This window comes from Hypomesus nipponensis, chromosome 4 (assembly GCF_054491055.1).
Source record: "Hypomesus nipponensis isolate SF chromosome 4, ASM5449105v1, whole genome shotgun sequence".
Classification (NCBI taxonomy): Eukaryota; Metazoa; Chordata; class Actinopteri; order Osmeriformes; family Osmeridae; genus Hypomesus; species Hypomesus nipponensis.
This window is the reverse complement of record NC_140364.1, coordinates 10,372,650-10,396,536: the sequence shown is the minus strand read 5'-3', so window position 1 is coordinate 10,396,536 and position 23,887 is coordinate 10,372,650. Positions and strand designations below refer to the sequence as shown.

The 23,887-nt window shown below is 50.9% G+C and overlaps 1 protein-coding gene across 5 annotated transcripts; it reads right to left on the bottom strand.

Moving 5' to 3' along the window:
• Positions 1–176: 176 nt before the first annotated feature.
• Positions 177–23,857, bottom strand: ash1l (ash1 (absent, small, or homeotic)-like (Drosophila)). 5 transcript variants are annotated; one of them, XM_084696366.1, is made up of 27 exons: positions 23,791–23,857; positions 22,610–22,706; positions 19,031–19,831; positions 13,611–18,087; positions 11,464–12,151; positions 11,085–11,258; positions 10,830–10,924; positions 10,634–10,707; positions 10,416–10,461; positions 10,186–10,294; positions 9,467–9,673; positions 9,217–9,363; positions 8,275–8,383; positions 8,006–8,155; positions 7,439–7,509; positions 7,157–7,323; positions 6,735–6,887; positions 6,313–6,367; positions 5,940–6,072; positions 5,198–5,482; positions 5,009–5,095; positions 4,727–4,817; positions 4,328–4,466; positions 4,029–4,201; positions 3,646–3,812; positions 2,966–3,434; positions 177–2,745 (listed from the first exon to the last, which is right to left on the bottom strand). In XM_084696366.1, the coding sequence occupies exons 3-27, from the start codon at positions 19,619–19,621 to the stop codon at positions 2,654–2,656; spliced, it is 8,949 nt and encodes a 2,982-aa protein (XP_084552492.1). In that variant the 5' UTR covers positions 19,622–19,831; positions 22,610–22,706; positions 23,791–23,857; the 3' UTR covers positions 177–2,653. The 5 variants fall into 5 exon arrangements, with proteins under 5 accessions (XP_084552492.1, XP_084552490.1, XP_084552489.1 ...); XM_084696364.1 differs by having other exon boundaries at positions 23,645–23,852; XM_084696363.1 differs by having other exon boundaries at positions 23,700–23,852.
• Positions 23,858–23,887: the final 30 nt, after the last annotated feature.

Below are 23,887 nucleotides of genomic sequence, written 5' to 3'. Positions count from 1 at the left end.
GGCATATATGGTCTTTATCATTTCATATTTTTCATTTATTATTTTTCAAGATAGTACTATCATGGGGCCTGCCAGTTGCAGTCTCCAAGTATTGTCAAGCCAAATTAATGAGAATAAAACGTATTTTCAAATGTAAACTCATCATAATTAAGACAAAAGCCAACACCGCCAAAGTATTCACAATAATGTAGTGCTTTTATTAAAAAACAAACAAAAAACAAATAGAATATAAAACAAAAAGTAAAAACCAACAGCATTTTCATGACTTTAGAATCATAATTACAAACTTTGAACGAGAGTGGAAGAAATTTTGACAAACTGTACACATCACAAAATGTCTGCCAGTCTGCCATTTACAATGCTTGCATCTTATTTTGTGATTGTCTAAAAATAACTAAACAAATCACACAAAACACACAAATACAAGTACAAGCATCATATTTATGACCGCTATCACAAAAAAACAACCATATTTTGAGAAAAAAAAGAAAAAAAGAAGTAAGAACATGATATTGAGTTGACAGTCTTACATCTGTCGTCTTTCAAAATATCATAACATTTTTATGTTGGTTTGTTTTTTTAGTGTTCAACACTTTGCAGCAAAAATCGAGGAGCACATTTCTCCTCAAAAAGAAATAATATTATTATTAATATTAATACAGTGACAGATGTTCTTTCAATGTCACTGATATGTCCCAATGCCTTCTATGAAGTCTGGTCGACATTCCTCTTGCTCATGCAGTACATTAGATCAATTTATTTTTAGGCAACAAAAACTCTTTTGTTTAAGTTTTTATGTCATTCAGTTAGGACAGTTGTGGTGCGATTTACAGGACAAAAACTCCACTTCCTTCTCCTCCAAGCTTGAGTGTCTTGATTATAGTAATACAAATGGCAGAAATTATAATATTATAATAATCATAATACATATAGGGCTGAGTCCTGTACAATACAATAATACACAAAATCCTTTATCAAGATATTGCTTTTGGAGACATTTCTCACGTAATCCCAGTCTGTATATACATAACTTGGCACTGTACAACTTCCTCCCCCCCTCCCCCCTCTCTTTCTCATTCTTGTCATTTGTATGTCAGTTTTATCTAGATGGGACCTCTGACTGCCCCATTTTCACAGAGGCTTTAAGAAAAATCTCATCAAATTTCACAAGTTATTTAAAACATTCTCCATGGCAACCAGAAACACAATTAAGAGGAAAAAAAAACTAGAATCCATCCCTTCTGATATAGCCCCCACCCCCACAGAATATAAGAAAATATGACCATCACGATACATTTCATGTTACCTATTGTTTTCATAATTTTCTTTAAACTGTTAATTGCCATCGAGCCCTTAATTTTTTTGTTTTTATTTTTTTATATCTTCAAGAATTCTGGCAGATACAGACACACAAATGTGCGCACACACGCACACACTCACGCAAGGCAGTCGGGGACCATGGCGTTCTAAGGCGTTACAGTAAGAGCCAGTGTTCCGCCGCCTGGTTTAGTTAAGCTGGTGAATCAGGTACTTTAGAAAGAGGGGCGAAGCTGACTGCCTCACAAACTGAACAAGACACTTTGACTGACTAAGCGCTCAAACACTCTTATCTTCCCAAAAAACACCAGCCACTCTCTAGCAAACACAACTCCCCGGTCCTTCACTGTTCCTAAAAGTATTTACTACAGTTTGACAGAAAAAGATAATATACGATACTTATTATAAACTTGCTTTTCAGACTGCATCATCCAATACTGTAAGAGAGTTAGTGTCTCATTGATACATAACAGGGAGCTTAAGATTTCCTTGGTACCAAAGTGCAGTTGACCAACCTCCTACTAGCTTCTCTCCTAGTTCATCGGCAGTGTATGCACAGTGTATGCATACACTGCACCTCCTATGTCACTCCTAAGCCTTCTCTGTGAAGGTACAGTTCTCATGTGGCTAACGTTGAGGTTCTCCAATTATCACCCAGTCCCACTAGAGGGCGCCAGTCTCCAGTATTCTCATTCCCAATTGATGGTCTTAAGAAAAAAAGAAAAAGGGGAAGAAAAAAAAGGTCCATAAGAGAGTCAATGACCGTGTCTTACGGCCACACTCAGTACCACGTTTCTCCTTTCGCCACTCACTGAAATGAACTGACTCATGGTCGCACCTTTAGCCATGTTTGTCGACATAGCAACACCTCAGCCATTGTCCTTCACGAGTGAACAAGCCGTCTTTGTTCAATGCATTTAAGTGCATGGGGTACATACATAATCCTATGTAAAAAATTTAAAAAAAAGTAAAAAAAAAAAAGAAACGGAACACTTTTGCATCGTACTTCAGTAAGCCTGGGTCCTCTCCCCTGAGAAGTGGGAACCAAAAACTGTTGATCGTCACTGGTGTCACGGCTTTGATCCGCTCCTCAGTTTTGCTGTGTCCAGTTTAAGATTTCAGATGACAGGTCTGGGGGAGAGTTGAGCCTTAAGGGTGGTGGGGGGTCTCAGGAGCGCTTTCCCCTCTGTGGTGAACTTCCATCTCTTGGTGACATCTTGGTCTCCCCCGTCTTTCGAAATGGCATCTTCTCCTATTACTACAGTCTGGCTCTCTGTGTTTGCACTCCCACACAATGTGAAAGGCGCTGGCTCGTCTGGCCCGGTGTGTGGCGACATCATTTCCTCCCCACAAAATCCCCAAATCCGAGCGTCCTTCTGCGCAACCGCCTCCCTGAACCCTCCTCTAGGAGATAGGTGACATCTATAGCTGTTCACAGAAAAGAGAGGAACTATTAGACATGGTTTGTAAAACCCTTCAAACTGGTTCAAATAATTCGGGAAATGTTTTTGAAGCGTGGTGGGGGGTGGTGGCCACTGAAGGTAAAGATGACTACACCACTCGTGAGGTATGACGAACGGTTGAAATCCTACTTTAAATGATCATTCCAAAAACAGGCCTCGGATGTTTTGACCCTCTGCCACTATACCTGTTCCCTCACCATTCTTGCTGGGTGTTCTGTGCAGCAGGTCCAGCAGGATCTTGTTCAGTCTGTCTCTCTGTGCCTCCCTCTTTCCCAGGCCTGCGTGGTGCAGCGGTGAAGATGAAGAGGAAGAGGATGGGAGCTCCAGCATTTCCCCTGCCCTCTCTGTCGCTCCTTCCTCCAGCTCCCTGTGCTCCTCCGTTTCCCGGCTCTCTTCTTCTTCCTCATCCTCTTCTCCTTCCCCTGTTTCTGCCGGTTCTGGTTGTTGGGGTGGTGCGGGCGGGGGCGTGGGTTCCTCGGGCACCGGCTCAGCGGCGGCCTCCCCTCTCAGCCCGTCTTCGTTTTCCGGGCGGAAGTCGTCGGCCCTTTGGCCAGGGGAAGCCTCCTCGTCACAGCCTCCCACCCCTTTGGGCCGTTCGCTCTTCCAGGCCGAGCGCCCCCCGTTCCTCTTGTAGTTGTCAGGAACGTAGTGCGGCTGGTGGAATGTTGAAGAAGAAGAAAAACCAAAACACAATTCACCCACTGTCAAATGGGACATGCAAGAGTTATATTGGCACAGATGAATCAAGTTCTAACAGAGTTCAGTCACACCATTAACATATTGTTATTAAAATAAATAAAATTAAAAAAAAGGGTAGGGTTGTCCCCATTCCCCCCGGCCTGCCTGAGAACCGTTTCTGGCTTACCGAGAAGTCTCTCTTTGGGGCGAGCCTCTTGGAGAAGTGATTGAAGGCATAGGGCTTGGTGCAGACGGGGTAGCGGTTGCGGTGGATCTTGTAGAAGAGGTGGGCCGACTTGTCGAGGCGGTAGTCGCAGATGTAAACGTCCTGCTCCTTCACTCCCTTCGGCCGACCTGCAGGGACCAAACCCACAGGGTCAGGGGTCACAAAGATCACGTCGACTCCCGTGTGTCAACAACAGGGTCGCACTGCCGGGCCTGATCCTAGAAGTGTGAGCGAGTGTGCACTTGCACAAGTGACTTTGACAGTGATTCGGTGAAGGTGTCCGTCAGGAAATGGGTGGTCGTGAGAGACCACCAAGAGGAGAGAAGGCGCGAGTGGAGTCTCACCCTTGCAGAAGGTGTAGAGGTCGAGCACGCAGCAGGTGCCCACCACGGCCTCCAGGGGGATGATCTCGTACAGAGGCATCCGGAACAGCTCATTCTGGTAGAACCGCCGTGAGGGAGAGTGATGCGTCTCATGGGGGCGGAAGTAATGGTGGCCGAATGCAAACCTCTCCCCCCTTTAAGAGCAACAAAGACAGTCAGAGAAAGAATCCAACAATGGATACTACGACCAACATTGAATGAACCCAAGCCAGAATCATACATCTACGGTATATCATTTTCTGGAATAAAAACCAACGTACTTCTCACTCTTCCAGAGTTTTTCAATGCGGAAGATGTCCAGCTTGTCTCTGTTAACGTGGGACAGGAGGCGGTAGGACTGGCGGACTGGCTGTCCCTCTGGCGTGCGCCTGTTGTCCCTCATCAGGTACACACAGTCACCTACACGGGGTCACATGCAGGCGTTAGAAAAAGGAGATATCTTTAACACCACTAACAATTTCACATAGATCATGCATGCAAAGGCTGTGCCACACATGGAGGAACACGCCATGGAATACTTGATATGTGGCCAGTTAGTGTTTACTTAAGGGCACTTGACGGGCGAGGCTGTTTGCTGCCATGGTACCATAAAAGCATCATTAAGCCCTTTTATTTCTTCTGGAAGTGCTTGGGCCAAAGGTTGAGGTTGCCACGGTTACCTTGGTGTAGCAGCAGCTCATCTCTGAGCAGGCATATGTAGTAGATGGAGCCGGACTGGGCATAGCTGGGCTGGGGCAGCATGGGAACTTCCTGTACGACGTCCAGTGAAAAGGAAACAGGAAGTTTAAAGATGAGGAGTGGTGGTTGATAACACGACGATGGATATCATGATACATTTTGGTCACAATTGAGATGTTTTCCTTCAGCGCAATGGTGTCATAACTGCTATGTAATGATGGGTAGCGTCAAAAGGAGGGAGGGGTGGGGCACACTTCACTCACCCTGTCCACGGTTCGGGGCTCACACTGCTCACACAGGTAGTGATCCACCTCCGTCTCTAGGCGCATGCAGTCGAAATGCTGCCACACCTGAAACACACACACACACACGCACGTTTCATGGGGATGAAACTACCAGTGAGTTGATCCCGCCTCCCTGCTGAGGGAGGGTCCCCAGGCCTGGCCACTCACCAGGCACTTCTCACACTGGATCATCAGGCCCTCCTCCTTGTACATGCCGCAGACGCAGCGGATCACGTCGTCGTCCTTGTCGTGGCCGCCCGGCCCGCCCCCTCCGTGGTGGTGGTGGTGATGGTGCCCGTGGTCCCGCTCCTGGGAGTCGGAGCTGTCGGCCTCGCTCGCCGTCTCGCCCACGATCTCGTCGATCTGGACGGCGGCCTCGTGGCGGGCGCTGTAGTAGGCCTTCCTCAGGCGGCACACGTCGCGCCCCACCGACGACTTGCGGCCGTAGTACTTCTGTAGGGAGGGCGGGGAAACGGCGGAGGTTGAGGCGAGCTCCAGTCGACACGGCGCAAAACAAAGAAACTTCCTCTCAGCCACGCAGAACAAAGCCTGTGGAATCTCACGCAGTGCTGGGCTACAATCAGAGTCAAACTTTTGAAGCGACGCACGTTCCCCCGGGGTACTTCACAAACCCAGAGTGGTTTTGACAGAGAGGGTCAGAGTCCCTTTCCAGACAGAAGATCCACTTCAAACTTCAGCAACGGCACGCTCGAGTACTCTTCAGAGGATATAAGTGGCACTGCTTTAAACAGCTACCCAACAAAACAAATGTAAATCAAGGAGGGCCAGGGAGTGTGTGTGGTGTGTGAGAGAGGGACTGGAGGGTTTGAAGACTTCCTCTCAAGGGGGGGGGGGGGGAGGAAGAGGGAGAGAGAGAGACAGAGAGAGGGACAGGGGGAGGGAGACCCACCTCAGCGTTGCGGAACACTTTAAGCATGTCAGTGTCGAAGGCCTCCACGGTCTTGTAATGGCCTGTGAGGATCTGTTTCTCAATGGTGCTGAGGTCCAGTGGGTCTGACACCTTCTCATAGTACTGCGAGTTCCTTTAGAAACACACACGCGTGTTAGAGACGATCGTAGAGGAGACTGCTGCTATTGCTGTTCATATCTTGTGTGAAAGCTTTCTAAAAAAAACATGTAGCACTTTGAGATTCCCCTACAAATGCATTATGATGTGTTCTTAGAAGACATGGATGAAGGCTTGAACTGTCCCATTTCAAGCACTGACCGATGTGAATAGGTGCACAGTATGTAGGAATGTATTAAGGACATGGCTGGGTTACCTCTTCCTTGAGGGTAAGTTGACCAAGGGAGCAGCAAGGGTCTGACCAGCAGAATCTGAAGCAAGAAGATGAAGAAAAGTTCAATTCTGGCCAGCTGTTGCTTATTTCTCGTGTCTGTGTGTTATATGAAACACTGCAGTCAACTCCACTGTGTGACAGCATGGGCCAAGCTTTGTGGTTGTCACGGGCCCATGAACCCAGTCCTGTTGTAACTGTTTAGGTCTTAAGTTTCCTTACACCACAGACTTCAGAATAAACTTCTTTTTCATTCGTTAAAACTCAGGCTGGTGACTGTGTTCACCAGCGTATGTGTGTTTGTATAATGTTTGAGTAGTGTACATACAGTATATCATCTACAAAAGCGTGTGTGTGATCCACAACAGCTGGCTCGTGTGTGCGAGAGTGTGTGTGTGTACACAGACCTTTGTAGCTGGTGATCATGTCACAGATCTCCTTGAAGATGTGCGCGAGGCGAGCGGTGCGCGTGACCTCCGTGTTCTCCTCGGCCGCCGCCAGCCTCCGCGTGCGGACCGACCGGGACGTCTGCAGCGCCGAGAACTGTGTCAGGAACACGTCTGGAACAGGGGGGAGAGACACACACGGCCACTGAGTCTGTGTTCCAAGCCACGCTCACGCAATATTGCATGCAAAACTCTTATCTCTCTATCCCCATCTCCATCCCTCTCCTTCCCTCTCTCTTTCCCTCTCTCCTTCCCTCTCTCCATCCCTCCTCTCCATCCCTCCTCTCCATCCTTCCCTCTATCTCTCCCTCCCTCTTTCCCTCCCTCCCTCTCTCCCTCCCTCTTTCCCTCCCTCCCTCTCTCCCTCCCGCACACCCACACACCTGACTTGATGTTGCCGTCGTCGCGGATGACGTTGGATCCCCAGCGTGTGTAGATGGACAGGCTGCTTTCTCGCTCTCGCTCGCCTTCTCTCTTCAGCAGCTCCTGCTTCTCTCTCATCTTCTCCCAGTTCCTCAGCAGGAACACACGGTGCTTCAGAACAAAGTTCCTGGGAGAGACACGGCACAGTCTCACCGTTACCCCTGGGTGTGGGTTGGTGTGCGGGTTGACCCAGATTGTGTTTGACAATCTGTGTGGTAGGTGTGTGTGTGTCTATATTTCACCTTTCTCTGTTCGACATTGGTTTCATGAGTAGGTGAGGGTAGAACTTGCTGCTGTCACTTGACTCCTCCTCCTGGACAGAGAGACAGAGAGAGAGAGAGAGAGAGAGAGAGAGAGAGAGAGAGAGAGAGAGAGAGAGAGAGAGAAAGAGAGACACACAGAGAGAGAGACAGAGAGAGAGTAAAAGCAGAGAGGAAAGTGAGGGAGTTAGAGGTGGATGAAAGCTGATCCTCTTGTCGTCTGTCACACAGTCTCCTCTCAGTGTTTAAGTCCTTTGTGTCACTTTTTTTTCTCTCTTTTAGAAACCATGCGGCCCACAATGAGCTCCTTAGAGACATTAAACACTCATGCCCTATATACATACAGAACCTGAGATTCCACTGGAGCTGAGCAGAAGAGCTCTTTGTTTAATGAGACAGCCGCTGACTGAACTGCAAACTCTGGTGGATAGCATTTGATAGCCACAACACTGGAAAAAAACTAACTGCAGTCTGATATAAATGTCTGGCTCCATCAAATCTTGTACATGGTGCAAGTGGGACACATTTTCACTCTCCCTCTTTACTCACTCGTTTCTTGAGCTGATGCTTGGATTTGCGTTTCTCCTTGAGTCGACCCAGTCGCCTGGCCCCGCCCGCTTTGCCAGGCAGGCCGTTGATTCGCTGGCTCTTCCCTCCGATGATGCCCCGGCAGCCCTCGGAGCCACACTGACACACTTGCTGTAGCGAGATAGAGATTTGGAGGAGGGGGGGGGGGGAGAATGAAATTGTGTTCAATATTTAAAAAAAATAAGATCTCAAAGCTGGGCAGAAGTCAACATGTCAGTGGCGTTTGTCACCTGCTCCTCTGTGTTGAAGGAGTGGAAGTTGTAGTCGTAGGTGAGCTCCGTTCCGCTGTTCATGTCCTTCAGGGCGAACAGTCCTATCCTGTACACTCCATTCACAGACCTGGGGGAGGGAGACGAGCATGTGGTGAGACCTGAGCTGGGGCATGCACAGCTCACGTGCTGAAGAACACTCTATATGCCATGTGGGTTAAGTGGCACACCGCAATGCTACACATGCACCCTTTTTGACAAGTTTTCTCATTTATTCTCTGTGTGAGGACGGGAAATAGCCAGTTCAGCACATTGTCTCGGGGCACTACAGCTGTGTCCGAGGTCCTACTACGCATAATCGCTCTTCGCTGACAAGATGGATGGCTCACAAGTCCACCACACTTTCCTGCTCAAAATATTTCCTCTCTACCCATCCCTGTAAGTATATCTTATTTCGGGGCCGGCCCCGCTGCACTCCGCGCCCCAACGGAGCGTTGGTAAGGGCGCTGTCCTAGATTACCAACCTCGCTGTGCGGGACGGGAGGTGGGGGTGGCAGGTGTGGTGACTCTTGGGTCTCAGTGATTGTTAATGGTCTGAGTTCAGGCCCACAGGGGTTAAATGGTGTGTGTGTGTGTGTGTCTCCTTGGGCATTATTGTTCTAAGTAAACGGCAGACAGGATCTTGGACTGATGATGGCTGATTGTGGATTTAGGGCAACCAGGGGCTGAAACGCTTCGCAGATCACTCGATTGGTTTATTTCAGTAGAATGGTTTAAAAGCACTTAGCCTCCTGCAGAGACAAGCCAGGGTGATCTCATCAGGCTATCGTGACTAACCCAGACGAATGACTGCCTGGGGCTTCAGGGGACAGATTTACCAGGAACACTAAAGCATTAGAAAACCGAGTCCGTGTCTGGACTACTTGGGACTGAGACTGCCAATGTCACGGCCTGCCCACTCACCACTTCTGCATCTCGCAATTGGGCTCGCAGCTGTGGTTGATGAAGCGGGCCTCGTTGCCCATACGGTAGCTGTCGATCACCATGCCGCTGTCCAGGTTCAGGCAGTACTGGCCGCTGTGGGCAAAGTACTGCTCCATCATACGACTCCTGTGAGGGGAGGGGGATGGGGCGGGGGAGGCAAATTAAGACACCACTCCTAGACATCAATACCGATATCCATAAAGCCTTTCGGGCCGGGTCAATCCCTTACCGGAACTCATGCTCGCTGACCACCTCTCCCAGGTACTCGATGATGAACTGGCCGGAGCGCAGGGGCTCCTTGGTGCGGATGCCCCAGCCCTTGCCGTCGGCGCGGAAGCGCTCCAGGCACTGCACCCACTCGTGCCTCTGGATGTGCTGGTTGTCACACTGATCCATGCAGGGACAGGTGCTGGGGGAGCACTCTGCAAAACTCATCCTGGGGGTTGGAGGGACAGGCGTATGTGATGTGGACAAACGGCGTCAATCAATATCACTCAACCAAGAGTAATGGTTTGTGAATAGCCTCAAAGAAAGCATATTACATTACGTAATTTAGCAGACACTCTTATCCAGAGCGACACAGTGAGTACAGGGACATTCCCCCCCGAAGCAAGTAAGGTGAAGTGCCTTGTCCAAGGACACAACGTCATTTGGCACGGCCAGAATCGAACCTTCGGATTACTAGCCCAATTCTCTAACCGCTCAGCCACCTGACTTCCGTAATATCAAGTGAGTACGTAATATTCAAATGACCACACTCCTAACTCTAATGAAAAACAAGATTTTTTTCCAGCACACAGGCTAATACACCGTTACATGGTAGCTATGTTGTTGCATGGTGCTTCCAATATCGTAGGAACTTGCGGCATGACTAAAACATCAGTTTTTACTAAATGGATCATGACTCAGCTTGATTAGCCCCAATGCTAGGCTAACTGGGGTCCACACCTGTTCAGACACTCGTCAAGGCAGCCTTTCTCTTCTTGCTCCTCAGGGGCCCTGCAGTTACAGGTGGTGGTCTCGTACCCGGAGAGAGGCTTGACGTCCACATACACATCTGAATCACACAGGGTTCAACAAGGTCAAAACGCACGCGGGCAGGAGATCAGACCAGATGAATACCATGCAGGTGCTACGTTATGTCTAGAAGAGGTTGCCGGAACGGGAAAAGTACTCACTTGATCTGATCTTTTTATAAAGAGGCACATCAGGCCTCTTGTACAGCTGGAACAGAAACAAACACGAGCTTAGTAACCACATTACACAACAAGCGCTTAGTAACCACATCTCACAACAAGTGTCTGAAATGGAGACTGATCTTTTTATAAGCCTGGGGGCTATCGAGCTACACTTCTCTGGGCTTGAAAGGGGATGAGCACTCAGTGAGACGGATCACCTGGTCGTGTTTCCACAGCCACAAGATGTCGTAAGGCAACTGGAAATCGATGCGCTTCTGTCGCAAGTACTTCCCTGGAGACGGAGAATGGGTTAATAGGAGGAGGAGTAGCTCCGATCTGGAAATAGCTGGGAGTTTGTGTGGCAAGTGTTCAGCTCGACTGTGACGGGGCTCGGAGCAAGGGGGAAAGACTCACCGACGTGGATGGGGGCGGGAAAAAGGCCATATTCGTGTTCCCCAGGTACATACTCGAGCTTCTCCTTCTTGAGCTGCAGAAGCTGGCTGCGTGGACTGAGAGTGCCCCCAGAGGACAACGAAAAGATGCACCAATGAATTGGACGATATGGATGTGTGGATGTGTAATATCAATGAATGTGTGTCAAGACTTTCGTTTGTTGTTTTTTTTTCTTTTTTTTTTTTTTCGATGTGTGTGCAGGTTAAGGATCCTCACTCTGCAGTCTTGTACACGTCAGAGTAGAGTCCCGCCTTCTGGAACTTCTTCTTTGGAGGCCTGGCTGCTCTTTTCTCCCGTTGGGTTGTTATAGGCATGGGCGGAGCTTGTTCTGTGGGGGCGGGTTCTTGGCGTTCAGGGGATGCAGGCCCATCCGGCTTCCCCTCCAGGGCACTGAAATAGAAAGATGATTCTGGTTAATGTGATGACGGGGGGTTGATTAATTCTTCTCTATAACCGTCTGGTATGTTCTAATATTAGCAATGCCGATGGAGGTTTTAGCGTTTGCAGGAATCCAAAACGTCAGTGCCTACGTGATGTGAAGCCCACCACATATGAATCTGTGGCCACCATTAAGTTGGTGTGCTGTGGTTTCTACCTGCGAAAGCAGTGCATCTCATCTTGGGTGAGCCAGACTCCTTCTCCTCCTCCCCCTCCTCCTCCAACTCCTCCTCCAGCTCTGGACCTCATGCCAAGACCACCAAGGTTCTCCTCTCTGTCCGTCGTTCCTTCCTCCCCTTCCTCCCCCTCTCCTTCCCCCTCCTCCTCTTCCTCCTCTTCGTCCCCCTCCCTATCCCAGTGTTTCCTCTTCTGGCACCTCCTACGCTGGCCCTGGACCACTGACTCGATGGCATCCGTCACCGTGTCCCCTTCCCAGGTTCGGCCACCTGAGCCCCCTCTCTCCCGGTGTCTGGGCGGGGCCGCCTCGGCAGGGGGCGGGGGCGAGGGGGGCGGGGAAGGCAGCGGGTGTTTCCTGGGGCGTCCGGGCCCCCTCTTCTTCACCACGTTGTTACCGGTGCGTGCCTGCCTCTGGAGCTTCTTGGCCCGCAGGATCTTGTTGACGTGGTGCAGGCTGTGCTTGGGGGGCCCGGCCCGGTGGGCGTGGTGCTGGGGGGAGGGGTTCAAGCAGCAGTCTGGGGAGGGGGAGGTGTGGCCGCAGTGGGAGGCGTGGGAGTGGAAGAGAGGTTGGTGGTGCTGGTGGTGAAGGTGCTGGCGGTGGAGGAGGGAGCCTTCAAGGCTCTCGGGGGCCGAGTGGGCCCCTCGTGTCTGGACACCTGACCCAGAACCTACACAAAGAGACCCAGAGAGACAGAGAGAGACAGAGAGAGACAGAGAGAGAGGGGTGGAGATGGAAAGAGAAGGAAAATGCAATTCAATAAAGTGTGGTTCGGTTTGGATCATTTATTGCCATAGCACTGAAGCACTGCCCATTAAGATTCAACATCACTCTTTTGACTTCACAATGCACCCCACTGTAGTCTCCTGATCTTCTCTGTAAACATTACATAAGACAGTAAGATGCTTGTCCAGTCCTCTCACAGTAAACACTCCTAATAATACCCAAGGATGACTAGGCGTGGAGCTACAAGCTTCGTCTTCCAGACGCCTCTTTCCCTCCCAGGCTGATGGTGCTGCGCATTTATTCCCACCCTCTGCCACTCCACGCTACCTCGAGGTCGCAGTCACGCTGACCGATGGACGACTCTGCGTCCTGAGCTGTAATCCAGGATTACCCTGGGCTGGGGTTGGACACCTCACCACACTACTTCACCAGGGGACCTCTACTAAACGTGCCGTCGCGCTCTCACACACACTGAGCAAAGACGCACAATCACCGGAACCACACACACACACACACACTCTCACACACTTCCATCCATCTCTGTCAGTCTGCTTGTTGAGGAGGCTGGATCTTTACTATGGTGCTCACTATTACCTGTTCAGCAGTATTTGCTGAAAGCAGGAGCAGTGTGCACAGGGATAAGATGAAGCCTTTAGACTTGGAGGAAGGGGCGGGAGGGCTTTGGATACTGACATCTGTCTGCAGAGACGGGCCTTATACACCACCCAGCAGCACACGCAGAAACACAATTATTTCCATGGAAATGGAAGAATCGTAACCGGACATCCAAAAAACACATAAAGTAGGCCAGTTGAAGTAATTAGGGGGGGGGGGGGGGGGGGGGGAGATACTGCTGCCAAGCTTTTAATCGCTAGTTAGGGCTATCTAATGTCAGGGCAACACTATGCCTTCTCTACAGACGATGGGATTGTGTGTCTCTGTAAAAAGACAGGCCAACACAGAGGTATAGAGCTCACAGATTCAGCAGGGGTACGGTTCCCAGTCTACCATATGGTGCTGGACGGAGGGGGTCACTGCATGAATATCTCACCCTGGAATCGATGCCACAACTAATAGCACGGGTGCTGTGCCAGTATTGCCTAGATGCCAAGCATTGAAACTAAGCAGACATTATCCAATAACATTCGAACCACTGAATTCCAGAAGCAATAGAAGCAGTACTATTTTGGGATTTCTTTTGTGCACGATTTAGTCACCATTGACAATGTCAAATTCAATTTAGGTTGATTTCCACCGTGCACAAAGGATTTTAATGTGGGCAGAAATCAACTTTCAAAGCTATAAATAGGTGCTACAGACATGCCATAGCTTACCCCTACCGTTCCCTCTTTAAAAGAATAATTCACTCAAAAATACACATCGTCGACGCAGTGGTGACTCACCCGTCTCCCTCCTCTCCGCGGACGTTGAGCGCTCCTTCATCAGTGTCCTCTCCATGCGAGAGAAGCTGGCGCTCTCAGGGGCCCCTCCTTTCCGGCCTCGTCCGCCCCTCATGGAGGTACGCGTCAGGGCAGAGGCAAACAGGTTGGTGTGGTGCGGGGGCTCCTGGGAACCGGGGTCCTCCGGGTCCTCCGTGGGCGTGAGGGTTTCGTCATCCTCACTGTCCGAGCAGCCGGCAGGGTCGTCGGCCTGGCCGTCGGCAAACACGCCCTGGCCCACTGCCGGGTTCCGGGACAGCTTGGCGTAGTCGGCCTCAGAACCGGTCCCCATCCTGAACCAGGACTCGACAGGGTGGTGACCCCTGGACCCACTGCCCAGCGCTAGTCTGGAGGGGCCCAAACAAGACAGCGTATTCTCTTTCCTCTTGTACCTGTCCGCGGAAGACGAAGAGGACGAGGAGGGCGAGTTGGCCGAAGGGGTGGCAGCCTGTTTGTTGGCGCCAGCGGTGGGGGTGGAGTCTCGTCCGAACCTACAGCGTTGCAAGGACTCTGCCATCCCTCCGCTGCTGCTGCCCACTCGCTCCACTCTAGTCGGCCCCCCGCCTTCCGGCATCCCCGCCACGCCTCCCCGGGTCCCGGCGCCTCCTGCCGCCGCCCCGCCCTCATCACCATCCTCCTCGGCGCAGCGCTCGCGGTGCTTGTGTCGGTGTTTGTGTTTGTGGTGCCAGCTGAAGGAGAGCTCAGACGACATGGCCGGGTAAAGCACGGGGGAGCGGCCCCCTCCCAGGTACTTGTGTTTCTTCTTGTGAAACTTGGAGGGGTTGAGGAGGAGGTGCGATGGGTGGTGGTGGTGCATGTAGGAGGCAGGAGGGGGCTGGGGAAAAGACGAAGAGTGGTGCGAGTGGTGTGACGGGGCTGAGTGGGGGGCCTGGTGGTGGGGGTGGGGGTAGAGGGCACTGGCTGGGGGGTAGCCCCGGTAGTAGCCCAGCCCCAGAGGCCCAGAAGAGTAGGGGACGCTGTAGGAGGGGTGGTAGAATCCACCGCTAGACAGAGGGAAGCCCAGCCCAGGGACGAAGGGCATCTCAGACATGGACTCCCTCAGCTTGGGGGGCCGTCCGCGCTTCTTCTTCAGGTCCGGCTTACGGACATAGTGCAGAGAGTCGCAGGGGTAGGCAGGGTGGGGGGAGTAGTATCCGCTGAAGTTGATCCTAAAAATGGTGGGCAGGAGGTCCCTGTGCAGGTAGTGATGCGGAGGGGGGCCACCTGCACCTCCGATGCCACCGCCGGGCCGGCCAGCCACTCCTGGTACCCTCCCTGCTGCCCCCGCCATGCCTAGTCCGCTGCCCAGCCTGAGCGCCGGTGTGCGGTGCGCTATCCTGATCTCGCTTAGCCTCACAACTATCTCATCCAGCTCCGCCAGGAAGTCCGGGTCCTGGCGCCGAGACCGCAGCTGCAGGTACTTCTTCTTCCGTTTGCGCTTCTGCCTCTTCAGCTTGTCGTATCCCGGGCAACCGTGGCTGCGGCGCTTGCATTTGTGCTTGTGTTTCTCTTTGTGGCTCACCAGAGAGGAGGCTGGGGTGGCCGGGTGGGGTCTCCTTGGGTCGGGAGACGACCTCGCACCTAGCGGAGACGGCGTAGGGGAGGGGTGCTCCAGCAGCACCGAGGACGAGTGCCGCCGTCTTCCCCGGGAGTTGAGCCCCAGTCCTGCTCCCATGGCGGATCCCATGACCCCGGGCATCAGTACCCCGCTGCCCGGTGGCATACCCACCACGCCAGCCAGCCCACCGGGTCCTCCGGCCTTCTCCCCTCGGTCCGACGTGCTGTTGTTGTCTGTTCCTATGCCGCTGTCACTGGGCACTGTCTCCTCGCTGTGGGACTCGCTGACTGGCGAGGGCGTGGCCTCCTTCAGCTCGCTGAGAGGGGCAGGGGAGGTGGGGTGCAGGGGCCTTGGAGGGGAGAGCTTGCGGTAGTGGTAGTGTTGCCTGTAATGGTGGTGGTGGTGGTGATAACCACGGCATGAGGACTTTTTCTGGTTGGCCATCGCCAAGGAAGAGGTGCTACCCAGGGGGCCGAGGGTGCGAGGGTTAGGGGCGGAGAAAGTGGGGGGTGGGAAGGGGAAAGAGTGATGGCCGTGGTGGGAGAGACCGTAGTGAGGGTGTGTCAGGAAGTGCACAGACCCCGGCTCGACGAAGCTGGCGTCGCTGACGGGACTGTGACCCCCACTGGACTGGGATAGCGAGGGGGAGGGGAACACCTCCGAGGCAGAGAGCTGGTGGGACTGGGACGGGTGGTGGTGGTGGTGGTGGAGAGGGGAGGTGGTGTTGGGGGACAGAAAAGGTTCGGGGGGAGGCGTCTGATTGGCGGATGAGGGGTTTGACGATGCTTTGGGTTTGCGGCCTCTCCTCTTCCCCATGTAGATGGTCCCCTTCTTGCTCACATTGATCTGGGGTCCAAGTTTCCCTCCGAAGGACGCCGCAAGTGAAGACAGGGACTGGGTGGCTGTCGCCACCGACCCCACCACCCCGCTGCATGCCCCTCGGGCCGGGTCCTGTTCTGGTCCTGATCCCGGGCCGAGCAGGATCTGACTCAGGATCCGTTTGCGTTTCACACTCTTCATTTTGTTGATCTTGCCTATGATGGTCTTCATGATCAGCTGCCCATTTCCCTTATTCCGGAACCGTTCTCCTGCCTCAGGAGCCAGGGTTGGGGGCTGACCCTCCTGTGGCAATGTAGGGGGTAGGCGTTTTGGACGCCCCCTCTTCCTGGGCATGGGTTTGGGAGGGTTTAAGTCCACCTCTGGGTGAAGCACAGGGGGGTCCTGCTCCTCTTTAGACTTTAGTAACGAGGAGAATACTTTGGAAGGGACCAGCTTATTGGGGGGACGCCCACGGGTGGGGGCATCAAGCCTGGGCATCTTAGACTTAGGCCTCCCCCTCTTCCTGGGTGGGAAGAGCTGAGATGCGGCAGGGTGTACTTTATTTGGGTTCGGGGGCCGTCCAACGGGCCTGCGTATGGGCGGGGGTGAATCCAGGCAGGAGGATAAAGGCATGGTGGTTTTGCACTGGTCTGAAGGGCTGCCCTGGCCCATTCTTGGATTCCTGTTGACTACTCGTGTCCAACGGGGTTTCCTGCCCCTGCGCTTCTTCAGGGGTTTGCTGTCCTGCTCTGGTGGGGAGTCTGGAGACGAGTCAGGAGACTCGTCCCTGAGGGGAAGTGGAGAACTGTCCCCAGCGGTCTCTAGTGGTGAGGAAGTGCGTCTTACTGACACAGGAGAACTGGAGGTCCCACTGGGCCGTCTCTCTCCGTCCCTGTTCTGGTCCCTGTCACGGTCCCTGTCCTGGTTAGGACTACGCTTACTAGGGCTTGAGCTCTTCCCCCTTTCCACTCTGAGGAGGGACTGACTCGCCCCCTTCTCCTTCCCCTCCAGCTTCCCTGATCCTGATAGAGAAGGGTTTTTGGTTAAGTCTCTAGGGCTGTCTTTTTCCCTGTCCCTGTCCCTGTCCCTGTCTCTGTCTCTGTCTCTGTCTCTGTCCTGCTCCCTCTCCCTCTCCCTCTCCCCTCTCTCTTCAGCCTTGGAAGGGTTCTCTCTGGCCTGGTGTGTTTGAGAGGCAGGGGAGCTCTGGTGAACGGATCCCATCCTCTGCTCTGGGGCTGACGAGGACATGCGAGAGGGTGAAGACGTGCTGTGTGGTGGGCAGTGACCGAGACGGGCCTGTGGCAGCGATGGCTTGGTACCACCATTGTTGCTGCTGTCATTGCTCTCCTTTGAAGTTGTTGCTAGGCGGCTGTTGCCATAGGTGAGCGCAGGGCTGCTGCTGCGACTGCTGTTACTGGAGTTGTAGTTGTTTGGAGTGTTAATGTTGGTATTGTTGTTGTTGCCAGACTTACCAACCACTTCTGCCTCTTCCTTCCTGGGTGGGGTGGACAGCTTTTCAGAAACACTGTCTTTGTTCCTTGAGCCATATGGTCGGCCAGGAGGACGTGACACGGGAGGTGGTGGAGCAAGGTGGAGGGCTCTGGAGTAAGTGGCTCTGTTGGCCAGAGCTCGGTCTCTCTGCTTGGGTGTGGGTGCCATGAAGCCTGAGTTGCTGTGCGCCGCCGAGGGGGCCATTTTAGGGGGCTTGATGGGCTTGGCGGACTTGGTGGGCGGGCAAGTGGCTATGAGCTGGGCTAGTTTCTCAGTGACGGTGGGCGTGCCCCAGGTCGGACACGTCGCCCTCTCTTTCTCCCTTTGACTCTCGCCGCTGTAGGTGTACTGTGGGGGTTTGGGCATGCCCTCGAAACTGGTCTCCTGTGGCGTGGGAGTGGGAGGGGAGGAGGACGTCTGAGCGTTGGGTTGAGGAGTGGGTGTTTTCTTGCCGGAGGGGTGTGTTTTACTGTCCGCTGAGGGGCGGTGAAGATTGAGGGGTCTCTCCAACGACGACGCTGCTTTCGTGTCAGACTTCTGCGTCTCCGACTTGCCAGCCATCTTTGGAAGACCCTGGCAAGAGACAACAAAAGACAAGTGATTACATTTGATCCATAGAGGCCACTGTAGAATTTATAAGGCACTTCCAGAGTCTCAGACAAGGATTTATTTAATAATTGAACATGTATTGATGTCACCATGTGTACAGCCAATTGTCTGAAAATGTGGTTTCCAATGCTAAAAATATCAACCACATTGAAACTATCGGATCTGCCGCAAACGATCCATCAATCAGGTGGACTTAGACTTAAAAGCAATCCAGTGAAGTCTTGTTTATCTCTGTGTAAATCGCAGTTCTTTGACGAGATTTTCTGTCCACTAGCACTGCAACTTCTCTGCCCTGCCCAGAGGGGAGGTTCCCCTTAGCTCAATACCACTTATGAGGGTCAAACCAGGGACAGAGAGGGAGAGAGGGATGAAGTAGCGGAGGAAGAAGAGGACAAGAAGAGAGATGGATGGGGAGGAGGAAGAGAGAGTATCGCTCTGAAGGGAGACTGTAGGTAGGAGGCAAAGAGGGGGATGGCGTCACAAGGACACACAGAGAGGACGACAGGAGAGGACACGGTAACACAGAATCGTAGATGAAGATGGAAAGACAGAGAGGGAAAAGCAGAAGAGGGGGGGCAACAGAGATGGTCATCATGGACCGTGAGACAGGTCAGGAAAAAACACAAAATGCACAAAAAGCGATAAAGATGGTTGAACAAAATCACAAGACTAATACGATCATTTTAAAAAGAACAATTGAGCGTGTGAGGTCATTTATCAAACCAAGTTAGGAGAAGGAATTCACCGATGTGCTGGATTCAGTATTGCTTACTATGTTTTACTTTTTTTGGCATAGGATAGAACCAGATGCCTCTTGTGCAATTCCTAATAGTCTCTTCAGTCTGGTTTCAGTTTGACAGGGATATGGGTTTTGAATTAAAATGTTTGTACATGCTGTGCTGCTTACCCTTTTAGCTGAAGCGCTCCCATTGACTGGGGAGGGTGACATAGTGCTGGGAGGTGTCGGAGCAGGTGGTGGAGGTGTAGGGGCTGCAGGAGTGGCGGCGAGGGAAGAGGATGGCGGGGCGGGTCTGCTCATGCAGGGACTCTGCTCCCTGTCCCTTCCATGGGGGGGGCTCGGAGTTTGGTGGCTCCCGTCTCCGGTCCCTCCTCCACGGGCCCCGCCTCCGCGGCCGCCCCCTCGCCCGCTGTGCCTGACGGTGGCTCTGAAGGCCGGACGACACACGTAGTTCTCCAAGATCTTGGGCGGCTTCTTCATGCGCTTGGCCTGCAGGCCGATCTTGAGCTTGACATTGCCCTCGGAGAAGCTGGTCTCCTTGACAGAGAACTGGGGAGACTGCTGCTGCTGCTGGTCCGTCGAGGCTCCTCCTCCAGCCCCACACTCAGTCTGGGAGCCCTCTCTCTCCTTCTCCCTCTTCTTTTTCTCCTCCTCCTCGTCTTTCTTTCCACCCCCTCCTTCTTTCTCTCGCTCCCCTGGAGGGGCTGTGTTGGGGAGGGGGGGTGGAGTCGCAGGTCCCCCCTGAATCCTCTGATCCATCAGAGATTGAGGGGGTGAGGGGTGACTAGGGAGGGATGTTTTGGATACCAGGTACAGTTTTTAGGGGAAAGCAGTGTCCCAGAAGGAGATGGGATGGGGCAAAGGGGAAGAGGGGAGGGGGGGGATAACGGTGAAAGGGAAAAGTAATCCTTGTTTGATGGTGGCGTTCTTTCCTTCCTGTCTATCCAGCCTTCTCTCTCCTTCCTTCAACTAGGGAGAAAAAAAAGATGGGTGCAAGGAAGGGAAAAGATTAAAACATGAACAAAATTAGTCAACCGTCACCAGAACAGGAAACCGTAAGCAACAACAATGCCTTTTCAACTACTTCCAACGTAGACTAGGACAAGCTTTTCATAAGGTCCCATAGCCGAGCTAATGATGGCTGAGGAGACACAAAGGTGAAACATTTTTTATCATCTGTTTACTTAGAAACCGTCCTTCAACATAGGTGACTTTTTACGACGGAGACATCCGTCCTCACAGGCTCTAACAATCTGTGACATATTTACACAGCTGGCTGTCTACCTGGGGACAGGATGGAGTTGTAGTCATGAGTCTCAAGTACCCAATTAGACCAACTCACCTAAGAACTACAACCCCCAACCGTCCAGGGTCTCAGAGCTCAACACCCAACCCCGTACCTCAGCGGATGCTTTACGATAAACTGCTAAATGAACCACCCCCCAAAAGACTTCTGCATTAGTAAAAGTGAAAACGCAGCACGTTTAGTGCGGCAAAAGTTACTCATTGTGTTCTAGGACCGAATGAAAGAGAATAGTTCGCTCCCTTCAGCCAATAAGAGTGATTTAATGCGGGTTTGCCCCAAGCAGGTGCTTTCGCAGGGTGAAGTCATTTGGAGGCGATTCAGAACTGTGACCTCAGCACATTGGGTCCTCTGGGAGACAGAGGATCCGGCCGCCTTTCCCGGCCCACCGCAGCAGCCAATGAGCGCCCGTGAGAGCAAGCATGCGGACAGCCTCTAAAGCACTAAAGGACTCACTTAGTGGAGAGCGTGCCTCAGAGAAAGTCATCTAAGTCTTCATAAATAAATAGCAGTCAGCGAGTCAGATCTACTAGTCTACAGAAGGTCACGATGCTATTTACTAAGGATTATCGTTTCACAAGAATGGCAGCAGGAGGCGTTTTCTGTGGAATCTCTGTAGTTTGCTTTCTGAGGTCCAGGATTTGGAGTCTGGCCTGTGTTTTACCCACACCCACATCTCAGTGTTTACTTCAATTATTCACTCCATTTCGCCTCAGACTCTACCAGACTCCCCCCCCCCCCCCAGTTACACATACCACACTCAGATCACACCTCCCTCTTTTCTCCAACCACTTTCCCCTTTTCCCCTCACTACTTTTTTTTCCCCCTCTCTATTATTTTCCTCTTCTTATTCACCCACTTGGGAGGCAACTTTAAACTAACGACAAAAGCAAAGTTGCCGTCTTTCTACTAATGGAAAACACATTTCATCCCCACCTTCCCTCTATTTTCTCTCCTCCCTCAATGTCCTTCTCTCACTTGGTGACAATCACTCTCTTGTGTCTTACTTGTGGCTTCAAGTGTTACTACATGAATAATAATTTTGGTGCTTCATCTAATTGGACAGCAATTCATGCCAAAAATATGCTTCTGTGTTAGCAAGCTATTGATATGAAACTGGAGTCAAGCCAGACAGGGAGTCAAAACATTTCCCTTTCAGTACAGTTCTATCTTCAAAACATTAATGACTCCTTCATCTGGTATGCGAATGTCCTGACATTTTTCTCTCTTTTAGTTATCTAACCACACCACATCCCAGAAGACTTCCTAAAGTTTGTGTCCAACCTTTCTTTACTAAGGATAAGTGTGCATGATAAAGGTACAGACAGTTAATCTTCACAGATTCGCAGATAAGTAACACAAAATTATAAATAATGCATAATCGTATTGTTATAGATATTCAGATTATCTGGGACACCCCGACAGAATGACATCAAGGAATAGAATATGGTGAAACGGTAACATAGTAAACAACTTCATGTGCCCCCTCCCCTTTCTCCCCTCCCCTACCCCCCCCCCCTCACTTTGCACACGTTGTTCATCGCTGCTGATTTCCCTTGGCCAGTGGAGTGGTAGGATACTGAAACCATACAGCATGCACAAAATACCTAAAGCCGTCTGCAAGCAGGCTCATCAATTGGTTCAACATCTTGTCTACCGCAAAGAAAACATAGCCTCACTCAAGGTTATTGTCTGTGGCCAATCACAACAATAAAATCAGTAAATACCTTTTACTTGTAGTAATGCATTGATCTCTACTCAGATTCAAAATAAACGCAATATTTTATGAGAAAAACGACTCAGCCCTAACAAGGAGCCCCGAAAACGCCAGACGTCATCATGGGAAGTAGCGCGTGCCACCACCCCCCCCCCCCCCCCCCACGCCTATCATCCCGCTGGGTTCACTTGTCAGTACTGTACTGGACCTACTGTACGTGTAGTGAACCATGCAGGATGTTTCATTCATCTTCAGTCATAGTGCTGACTAATATATGCACAATTCTTTTTTTAAGTATATAGGTGCCACATACAGGCGCAATTGTGAAGTAGCAAGCCAGTTAACTATTGTAATCTACATCTTTCTACATGCACCTTATCTGTTCCAAACGCAATACAAATCCATCACTACAGAACTAGACAGGTCTCTCGTTGATTGTTGAGGCTTTGAGACATTGCATCGACAATTGCTGAAATAGAGCTATCAAAAGCGTGCCCTTCCATTGACAAAGTGAAACTGAAGACATCAATCAGCATGCAATGCATCAAGAATCAAACACGTTAACTAAAAAATCACCTAGTGTAAACGAGCAATGCTCTAATAATGGGTGCGGGGTAGACTAACCACCAAGATACATATAGAGAAATGAATCACATTTGCACGCAGCTGTAGACTGTTATAATCTAGAATTTACAAACAAATGTTGTCACATTATTCATCCACTCACCTTTATCTGAGTCCAAAGACGGCGTTCACATTATTTGGCTTGAAATCCTCCCTTGGTGCGTATCAACATGGTGGCCACAGCATTTATGTTCCAACTGCTGATTTACCAAAACGCAGAGATGAGAGAAATGTGAAATATCATTCCGATTTGGCAATAGAAAAAGCACACCATTTATATATAAAAAGGTAACCAATATTAGAGCTGCTTAAAATCCACGCAAACATCATTCATCGGAACTATTAGCGTATCGTGCTAATAACATGCTTGTTATCAAGGTAAGCTATGACCCCAAACCCTTCGTCCTGTCAGAGACAGAGGATAAATGTTGATTACGGGGGAAAGCTACAAAGCTTGTGAGCCTAAACCTGAAACTTGTCCTGTCTGGCGTTATGGCAGTAAATTCCTTTGAAATAGCAGGCAATAATACCAATTAAGTCGCGCAGCAAAAAAAATAATTAAAGATTATGAAGTCACTTGTGAAGGAACGACGTTTATTTTGAAACAAGCTACCGTTCAACCAATGGCAATAGCTATAGCCGAGCTGTGCAAGCTAGAGCTACAATTGTATCAATGGCACTTGGCTGGCTAGCGATCATGATTTAGGCAAGCTTGCTGAAGATAACTTAGCCAGCAAGCTAGCTAAATTTGTGGCAACGTGGCTGCAAAGTGTAGCTACACAACACATTTAACTATGTTATATAAACTGGTAGACTCAATGTTTCTAGGAATATATATACATCATGAAGCAGTCACATCACGGGATGACTACAGAACCTATCCCGTCATATTCTAGTAGCTAACGACTCGTGCAAGCATTCTGCCAGAACTATGACGGCTAACGATGCAATATTGTTTTGCCCGCCCGCGAGTCAATTAATTCAGCCTATAGTCGAGAGACTACATTGCAATATCTCTATAATCAATTGTACTACATCGAATAAAAGAAGATATAGATAAAATAATACATGCAGCGCTCTCTACGTTATAAAAAACACGAACTGTCAACAAAATGGCGGCTGCGTTGAATCAACAGACCCGAAATGGATCTCCCTATATTTCTTCTTCCCCGCCCTGTTCTTTTTTTCCTCACAGTAATTGGTATCCGTGATATCTCCAAGCACAATCGGACTCCGTTCCGAGACAATGTTAGCTTAGCCGAGACGTGTCGGAATGAGCCTCACTCATTAATCGGGCCTCCATGTCTGCTCAGCCCGTATCGTTCCTGTCAGTACAACACGGGCATTCTCAGTCTCAGAGGGAGGGAGGGGAGTGAAGGAG